The sequence below is a fragment of the Esox lucius genome, chromosome 6 (assembly GCF_011004845.1).
Source record: "Esox lucius isolate fEsoLuc1 chromosome 6, fEsoLuc1.pri, whole genome shotgun sequence".
Lineage (NCBI taxonomy): Eukaryota > Metazoa > Chordata > Actinopteri > Esociformes > Esocidae > Esox > Esox lucius.
Genome location: NC_047574.1, coordinates 23,029,881 through 23,039,723, shown reverse-complemented (window position 1 = coordinate 23,039,723; position 9,843 = coordinate 23,029,881). Strand labels below are relative to the sequence as shown.

Here is a 9,843-nt window from a genome sequence, read left to right as displayed (position 1 = left end):
AGTAGGTCTCTCAAAATCCGTGCGACAATGTCAATTGGTTCTTCCAAACGTGCCTGCCTTTTTGTGGGAGGAAGGGCGGTGCTTATCGAGTTAACCATGAAGGTACGCTGCATCTTTAAACTGCACGGAGCAGGTTATGTTGCCATGACAGCATACCTCTGGTAAAACGTATTCACGGGTTATTTGCTATATACCACACCCCGTCGTGCCTTTTTGCTTAGGCATACCATCGCTATCAGCCAATCGGGATTCAAATCCCTAATTTATAACAAGGGATAAATGTCCTCCAGCGTTTTTGGACCCCTTGCAAAAGAAAATAGCTAAAATGCTACGTAGACAATGCCATTGTTGTTTGTCAGCTTGATTTTAAACTCAAAACATGGGAGAAATCTAACTTTTGAGGTGAAACTGTTCAATGACAAAACAAACGCATAACCAATTTGTACATATTTTCTAGAGAGTTTTATACAATCATTGGCACTGATAGTAATTTGTATTAACCTAATCGAATAGATGTATTGATTATAATTATCGTCATCGTGTGTGTGTTCATATGAGGTCAAAAGCTCTGTGCTGAAAAGGTGTAACCCCTAATTTAGTAAAATAGCATCGCGTGGGCTTAGAAAAGTCCCAATGTCGGGTCATTATTTAGTCATGGAAGTGACTGATAAATCTCCATTTAGGTGGGTCTGTCAGCTTCCATGTATGGCTACCGCAAGTGGAACGGGAAGTTACGCGACATGAGAGACTGTTCAGAGATGCCTTGCATTGACAGCACAACTTATTTTATGTTTATTGAGCGTCATTATCACAGCAACTAAATCTCCCGCCCCCTCAGCGCAGTCTTGGGTAGGCAACTCTGTTGCGCCAGCGGTATTACTAACCACCGCGTCAACTTTATCAGCCCCTGATAATCGTAAAGCGCTACTTACCTTTCCTTCTTATGTACACAGCATTTTGAAAAGATGACTAGCTTGAAGACATTTAAGGAGCCATTCGGTAAGTCGGCACTCTTGAAAATGTTGACATTGGCTATTTACCGGTAGGCGATGTGGTTTATCGCCCAAGCTATGCTACATGTACTTTACGGTTGTGGTTTAATGTCTTCCTATGGCCTTGGTATTTTAATCTTGTGTGCTTTTTGAACAACCAATCTTTTGTTTTGAATTCTAAATTGTTTTATATACATTTTTGTGTTACTAAAACTGTTGACATTCTGGAACAGACTAATTGCATTTGACTGGTTACATTTCCATGTGCTACTATTGCCAGTGGCATTTCCCCAAATATTAATATAGTTCATATTAATGACGATGATGGGTTTATGCTTTACAAATCTCATTGGATGTATTAGATGTGGCAGCGGAAAAAATATTTAATCTCGACAGTGTTAAAGTAGGCTAAGCCTAAATGTAAAAAAAGGACCATTCATGCGTTTTCCAATTTGAGGCATTAACACATTGGACTTGCCTGAGGTTTCAAATTGAAATTGTCTGCTGCATTAATGTTCTCTACATATTTCAATCTTTCATTGCAATCCACAATGCGAGGTAAAAATCAGGGTTGTATAAGTCATCAGCGATTGGCTCAGCTTCTAACCAATTAAGCAAAGCTAATAACTAATGTTTCAAATGTTGCTTTTCCAGAGTTTCTTCTGGCTCTGGCCCAATCTATGAGTTCATCAGACCAATTGGAGATGATATATATTTTTTGCGATCTAAAGAATCAGGTCAAGCTCTGATTCTTTCATGATAATATATGCTTCCTTATGTCCTGAAGAACAAGCTCTCTACGCTTTCTTACTATTGCCTTGTCAGTGTTCAAGGACTTACAGGGTATTCTCCCTGCTGAACAAGGTGGAACACATACGCCCACACACACACTATACAAACATACACACACAAACCCAAACCGCTCAGTCATTAAGTGTGTATAGACAAACCATTTTTTGCCAAGTATTTATCTAAATTTGCTTTAGCTATAGATACTGCTTGGATTGAGTTAGGTATTATCACAGCATTGATCTTAAGCCATGTGTCGGGGGAAAGCATGCCTTTGTCACTGCATAGCAAATCTTCCGTTGCACAGTTTGATTAAATGTTTTGAAACTCGACTAATCTTAGCAGCAAAGACATGGGTGGTCAAAAATTAGAATCCAGGTTCATCTCTATGGAATCATTGCCTCAGGGAATATATTATGATGTGGTTTCTATTTCATGTCTTGAACATCTTCCAGAGCAAGTAGATACATGTCTCTGCATTCCCTGTGCAGCAGACAATGCTGAGCGGAGCTTGGTTTCTGGTTTCTGCTTACAGGTTATGAGTGGGGGACATGTGGCTGATATGTCTCAGCTTTGCACTAAAAAGAATGTTAAAATCAGATTGAGTATGCACTACCCAAGTACCTGTAGACATGTATAGCAACCAAGGACCTGGAATACATTTGTATTTCTTTCTGTCTAACAGCCATTACATGATTATTAGTGACGCTGCTGACTTACTGCACTTCATATAGGCATTAAGCAGCATCACTGTCCTGCTGTTACTGATCTTAGTAAGAGATTAATTGAGGAGAGATCCCCTCCTGTCTCACAGTCCAAATATTCAAAACAACAGAGTGGAGAAAAATCCGCAAAATGGAATAGTCTGATATATGCTGCTGTATTGTTTGTTTTGTACCCTCCACAGAACATCATAGTTTCAGGACTATATTGTAATTATGCATTTGTTCAATCAAGTGTTGAAGTGCTTGTTTAAGTCTTGTATGACAGCAGTGTGGGCTAAACATGTCATAGTTTGTTCTCATGCCACAAAAATAAACCCCTTGATCGATCACCCTTTTTATGACAGTTGTTTTCAGTCGATGACGTGGTGAGAGACTCCTGGTGTGAGTCACCTTGCAACTCCAAGTCATCAGTGATTGACTGAGCTTCTAACCAGTTAAGCAAAGTTTATGACAAATGTTCCAAATGTTGCTTTTCCAGAGATTCTTCTGGCTCTGGCCCAACAGCACAGTTTCAGGACTGTATTGTAATTATCATATAATTGTTCAATTTAAACAGATGTTTTATTGTTTGTTTAAGTCTTGTATGACAGCATTGTGGGCTAAACATTTGACAGTTTGTCTCTCCATAAAAATAGACAGTCTAACCTTTCACCCTTTTTATGGCAGATGTTTTCAGTCAATAAAATGGTCAGATATAGACTCCTGGTGTGAGTCACCTTACAACTCCATTATGGTGTTGAGTACCAACAGTAAAATCAAATACTTAAATACTGTGTGTATGCATTTACTCCACCAATGTCTGAGGAGGTTAGCCCACCCACATGGTCTGCCTGCCTACATATTGTCATTTGAGACGTCTGCCTGGTTTACGCTAGTCTAAGCTTAAGATAGTGTCAGGTTCATTGTGTATATGGGGGTAGAAAGACCATTGGTTACAGTATTGAGCTAGGTACCGAAAAGTCAGTGGTTAAAATCCCTGAAGCGAAAAGGTGAACAATTACATTTGGCCCTTGAACAAAGAACTTAATCCTAATTGCTCTTAAATGGCTCTAGATTAAAGTGTCTGCTAAATGATTGAAAGGAAAATGCATAAATTAAGAAAGGTCAAAATAGCTTTATGTTTGGAGAGCTGAAGTCTCATACAATAGCCTCATGGTGACGCAGGCTGGCCGCTGCATGTAGAGGTAAGTTTTATGTCTGGATAGAGCGCATTGTATGTTTGCAACTCATCCATGTGTATTTCTCTTAAAATGAACTTTATCAAGATTCAGGAGACTCAGTATGGTCAAATTAAATGTATTGTCTTCATGCCGATGTTTGTTGAAATATTCAGAGCAACATTGAAGTGACTTAATGCTTTTATTACATGCAGAAATGTAGTTACAAGGTTGTCATCAGATATTTAATGTTATAGCTACCATTTTCATTATTCTCATTGTGTAATCTTGCTGTTACATCTGTCCTGTTTTGACAGATAGAATAATCTCTGAACCAGTGGAGGACATAGATACTAGCAGCTTTATGGCAGAAATGGTAAGGCAGTCTAACATCAGAAACAAACTACAGCAAATACAGTAAATGTCTTGTCTGAAATTAATTGAATAGACATGTAAGTTGTTTTTCTTCCAAATAATAGAGCAAAATGATGACCAACCTTTGGTCTGTGTAGATGTAGCTTTCAGAAAAAAAGCAATCCAAGACCATTAATGCATTGTTGAGTAGTATAGCCTACATTATGCTGAGATTCCCAACAACAGACGTACTTCAGAAGCATGTTACAACAAGCCACCTTTTGCTTTACCTCAACAGTGTACAGACGTTTTATAATTCCTATCTGTCTGTCTTAAAAAAGGTATATAATCATTAAGATCAGCATACTGTATATGTATACTACAAAGATCCCAATTTATCATTGTATCAATTCCTAGGAACGGCTAACATAAAATATGCTTGTGTCTCTTAGTCCTTGAAGTCAAACTATCCAGTCCAAGTCACAGAACCTCAAGGTAGGTGCTCTATGTTAAGTAGTCTACATCTGTTCACACAAAAGATGTGCCTTTCTTTGCACTTTCTTGAGAAAGTACAATATTAACTAAAACCATCAATATGTTCTTTCCAGATACAGTGACACTGCAGCTGAGATCATTGCCATCTGGCTGCCTCTCTCCTGACAGAATAAGACAGGTAAGTGATGTTCCCTCATGTGTTTAGGGTTAACAAGCAAATGTCTGGTCTCCTGAGCAGAAACTTGCAGAAAGTTCTGAGAATTCTGTGCGACTTCCAACTCTCAATTACTGCTATACCCACAATGTAAAAGTTTCAGACTTGAGGTTATTGGCTTTTGTGGCTATGTGAGCATAATTTAGGCCTATGATAGTTGCCCTACAAAACAAAACCAGTGGAGCACATTGTTTATATCATAGCTTTTGATTTAAATTATTTAGCCTGCTAGCCTGTATGTGGTGGCATGCTTTCTCTTAAACGTTCTTTTAAAATAAATTAGTGCCTCTAAAATGGAATAGCATTTTAAATATGTTACTGCGATGAAGCAAATTATTTGCTATGTAGTCAGATACAGTGGATATAAAAAGTCTACACATCCCTGTTAAAATGCCAGGTTCTTGTGATGTAAAAGAGTGAGACAAAGATCATGTCAGAACTTTTTCCACCTTTAACGTGGCCTATAACGTGAACAATTCAATTGAAAAACAAACTGAAATCTTTCAGGGGGAAAAATAAAAAACTCACAATAACCTGGTTGCATAAGTGAGCACACCCTTAAACTAATACATTGATTTTATTATAGCACTCAGTCTTTTTGGGTACGTGTTTATTAGCATGGCACATCTTGATGTGGCAATATTTGCCCACTTTTCTTTGCAAAAGTGCTTCAAGTCTGTCAGATTGCGAGGACATCTCCTGTGCACAGCTCTCTTCAGATCATCCCACAGATGTTCAATTGGATTCAGGTCTGGTCTCTTCAGCTTTCTAACGGACACCTGAAGGTTTTGTGCTAAATTGCCTGGTATTTGGAACTGTTCATAATTCCCTCCACCCTGACGAAGGCCCCGGTTCCAGCTGAAGATGATGATGCTGCCACCACCCTGCTTTACTGTCTGTATGGTGTTCTTTGGGTGATGTGCAGTGTTGTTTTTGCATCAAACATACCTTTTGGAATTATGGCCAACTTTAGTTTCATCAGACCATAACACATTTTCCCACATGATTTTGGAGGACTTCATGTTTGTTTTTGCAAACTTCAGCCGGGCTTGGATGTTTTTCTTTGTAAGAAAAGGCTTCCGTCTTGCCACCCTACCCCATAGCCCATTCATATGAAGAATACGGGAGATTGTTATCACATGTAGCACACAGCCAGTATTTGCCAGAAATTCCTGCAGTTCCTTTAATGTTGCTGTAGGCCTCTTGGAAGCCTCCCTGACCAGTTTTCTTCTTGTGTTTTCATCAATGTTGGAGGGATGTCCAGTTCTTGGTAATGTCTCTGTTATGCCATATTTTCTCCACTTGATAATAACTGTCTTCACTGTGTTCCATGGTATATCTAATGCTTTGGAAATTATTTTGTACCCTTCTCCTGACTGATATCTTTCTCTGCTGACCATGGCTTTTGCTCTTAGATGCAACTAAGAAAATGTCAGGAAAATCCTACTAGAACAGCTGAACTTTATTTGTGATTAATCAGAGTCACTTTAAATGATGGCAGGTGTGTAATGACTTCTATTTAACATGAGTTTGAATGTGATTGGTTAATTCTGAACACTGCTACATCCCCAGTTATAAGATGGTGTGCACACTTATGCAACCAGGTTATTGTAAGTTTTTTATTTTTCATTTTCCCCCCTCGAAGATTTCAGTTTGTTTTTCAATTGAATTGTTCACATTATATGTCACATTAAAAGTGGAACATTTCTGACATGATTTATCTTTGTCTCATTCTTTTACATAAAAAAAACATGGCATTTTCACAATGGTGTGTAGACTTTTCTTATCCACTGTAAATGGGTATAAAGTCACTCTGGCTAGTTGATGTGCGCTACTGAGGGAGTGCTAACCTAGTTGATCTAGTATCTTCCTAAATGTATGACTCCTGTGGTACATACGTATTTGCAGTAAAACGTGCAGGGGATGTTGGGGCTTTAACAAACACGTTTTGGCTAATTACCTACAGTTGTGCTTTTTGCTACTGCCTGTAAACATTTCAGTGGCAAATGGCGAATTTGCATATAGTCCTTGGCTATGGCACCAAGATCTGTCTAAGGTTCAAGATTAAATTAATGAGCTCTACTTCTGCCTACAACAAAATCACAGATATATCTTACAAATTGAGATTTGTTATTATGTTTTGATGCATTGAAACCTGTTCAATTATCAATTAGGTTTTTCTTATCAATAGTGCAAAGTGAAGTTTAATTTTGTTTGTCTGCACGATTTAGCATCTTCTGCACAGCAGACCTAGAGGAGCGCCCAGGCACAGCCTAGAGAGAAAATATGTTGATACGTTTTGACAGGTTACTCCTGTACTTGTTGCTTACTAAAGTTAGCTGAATCTGAAAAGGTCACATCCTGGCCATTGGTAATGGAGTCTTGTTCAGGGAAACTAGTGGAGGGTGTCAAAACCACAAAGACGTTAGTCATCACATGTTTCCGTGAAGGAGCGTGTGAGTTGGTTGAGTTGAGTTATTTTATTGATATCAGAATCCTTTAAAGCATTCTAAATCCTGTCTGTGGTTAACTGCACTATATAATTAGAAATACATTCAAATCCAATTGTATTTCCCACTTGCTTCCTTACCTACAGGTGTAAACAAACAATGAAAATGCAGGTCAAAGTAAATGTATAATAGCATGTATAAATATATAATAACAAAAACTGTAATGCAACTTTTTGTTCTACCCAAATTCACACAGCCAGTGGAAGATAATGTGGAGTACATTTGCTCAAGCTCCATCTCACCAGGTAATTTTAATTTAATCATGTTTTACAGTGTTCTACTGTACCACATATCTGAACATTTCCCAGTACTTGCTGTAGATCTACAACACATCTTTCTAGGCAACTACATGTACACTCAAAATAGAAATTTAAAAATGTCACTGCATAATCATTGTATATATTTGAAAGGCTTGTGATAATTCCATTTCTCCTTTGCCCCAATCCCTGCCCCCCAGACTTCCCCAAGGAGCTACAGTTCTTGAACAATCCATGTGATAAGTGCTGCTGCTCAGCTCCACCTCCAAAGATCAGTGACTTAATGGATGACAAGGACTTGCTTGATTTACTCCGTCTTAAACTTGACCCAAATCATTGCACTGTCAAGAACTGGAAGAACTTTGCGAGCCGTTGGGGTATGAGTTACGATGAGCTGACTCTGCTGGAGCACCGGACCCAGGGCTCAGTGAACAGCCCCACACAGGAGTTCCTGCTGCGCAACAATCACAAGACCGTCACCGAGCTCACTGAACTTTGCAGACTCTACCAGCGCATTGATGTGCTGCGGCTTCTGCAGCAATGGATGGAGAACGACTGGCCCTCACGCTGGCAAAACGCTCATTAACAGCTTGCCCCGAAACCCTATCCCTAACCCTAAAAAACCCATCAGAAACTCCATATTAATTTTGACATTGCTATCCACTTTATAGAATTTTTAATGACAACTGGGACGTGGAAATGTTAGCATAAGCCCATTTATTTATCAGACATTGGGTTCCGGATTTGAGAACGTTGAAGACAACTGGATCACTTGTAATATGACTCCTGCGGAGTTTAGGACAGTGGGACTGATACTAACATCTGTAGTTCTGAGCATCTCAACTAACACACATTCTTTACTTTTTCTGAGGGGTTGTTCGACCATGATACATATTTGGGTGAAATTCCGCTTACCCTGAGTTGTTCTTGAAAGCGCATGGAGTCATATTTAGCAACAAAGTATTATTCAACTCTGTCACAGCCTGGAATTAGCATTATTAGGTGACTATTTTCTGTAGCCGCCACACACATTCGGCAATGATGTCATCAGTAGTTAGCAAATGCTATGTGGTTGTTTACAAAGTATGACAATTTTTTTTTTGTATTGATACCATTTGTGAACAAAACAGACCGGTAAACAAAGGAAGTATCAGTTTAGGTAAAATCAAGATATATTGTGCAAAAATTTAAACATTATTTACAGGGATACAACATTGACAGGTTAACAACACTCCTAGTCCTTTGGAGTATTTTCCTTCTAGCAATGCAGCTTTTGTGGCTCGGGACGCATAGTTTCAATTCATGAATTTGGATCATGCTACTGATGCTAACTGCAGGCCGGGACAAAGGTGAATAATGGATTGTTGTGAAAAATGACTTCATGGGCCTTCAAGAACAACTCATGGTAAGCAGAATTTCACCCAAATATGAATATAGGTTAAACTATCCCTTAAAGGGCCTTCATTCCACCTCATTTGCCGTCTGTCCAAGAGTTGGTGCGCGCACAAAAAAAAAGAGGGCTATAGAACACAAAGTGTAACTGTATTTACCAACATACCCACATGGCACATCAAGAACAAGGGAAAAATATATTAAAATGGTGAAATGTTAATCAGTTTTTACTTTTAAGAACAGTAACCATAGTAATGACAGGAATCAGTGTAGTAGATATGGCATATGTCACAGATTTGCATTGCTGTCTTTATATTCTCATACAAATATTTTTATTTCCAAGTAATGTTTGTATTCATAGTTAATGAGTCTTGACTATTTTGGTATAGTTGGGTGAAGCAGAGTGTTCCTTTTTTTATTTTTTTTTATTAGATCTCACAATGTTCTAATCCAAATTAGGACTTTACCGTTGAGTGTTTCTCTGAATGTGGTTACAATTCCCCCCCACCCCACTTAAAGCAAATAAAAGCTAGATGTTTTCCCATCTTCTTGTTTGTTTTAATAACATGTTTAAAAGTCATCATATCCTAATATAATTCATTACGTAAAAGGTATATTAATTGAAAATAAAAAAATCCATCCCAGTGTTGAATATCCAACCATATAATAATAGGGGAGACTGAAGTTTGTTGAACTCCACACACATCATGTCTCCCTTGTTTACATTTAAAAAGATCTTGTAACAAACTATTTAAGTGATTAACAAATCAATAATTTATAAGTAATAAAGCATCAGTGCCTTGGTTGCCGAAATGTGCACATCCAACAACTATATTTTGTGAAAGCTCCTTTTGTTTGTATAGGTCTCCAGGGCATCTGGATTTTGCAATGTTAGCCCACTCGTCTTTGCAGAATGGTGTAAGCTCAGGAAAAGTTTGAGGGGGTGTCTTATGTAAAG

The 9,843-nt window shown here is 38.3% G+C and overlaps 1 protein-coding gene across 5 annotated transcripts; it reads left to right on the top strand.

The window, feature by feature from the left end:
* edaradd (EDAR-associated death domain) lies at positions 1-9,424 on the top strand. 5 transcript variants are annotated; one of them, XM_020047507.3, is made up of 7 exons: positions 1-402; positions 684-999; positions 3,981-4,039; positions 4,470-4,512; positions 4,626-4,690; positions 7,433-7,481; positions 7,694-9,424. In XM_020047507.3, exons 2-7 carry the CDS (start codon positions 966-968, stop codon positions 8,077-8,079), a joined length of 636 nt encoding a protein of 211 aa, XP_019903066.1. In that variant the 5' UTR covers positions 1-402; positions 684-965; the 3' UTR covers positions 8,080-9,424. The 5 variants fall into 5 exon arrangements, with proteins under 5 accessions (XP_019903066.1, XP_019903067.1, XP_019903065.1 ...); XM_020047508.2 differs by lacking the exon at positions 1-402 and having other exon boundaries at positions 545-849; positions 954-999; XM_010892262.5 differs by lacking the exon at positions 1-402 and adding an exon at positions 2,851-2,939 and having other exon boundaries at positions 551-999.
* Positions 9,425-9,843: the final 419 nt, after the last annotated feature.

Bases quoted from the DNA above. Each gene is read 5' to 3' on its own strand.
- edaradd (XM_020047507.3), top strand. From the start codon at position 966: ATGACTAGCTTGAAGACATTTAAGGAGCCATTCG. The intron at 4,040-4,469 runs GTAAGGCAGTCT...TGTGTCTCTTAG, and splicing joins GCAGCTTTATGGCAGAAATG to TCCTTGAAGTCAAACTATCC. The intron at 4,513-4,625 runs GTAGGTGCTCTA...TGTTCTTTCCAG, and splicing joins CCAAGTCACAGAACCTCAAG to ATACAGTGACACTGCAGCTG.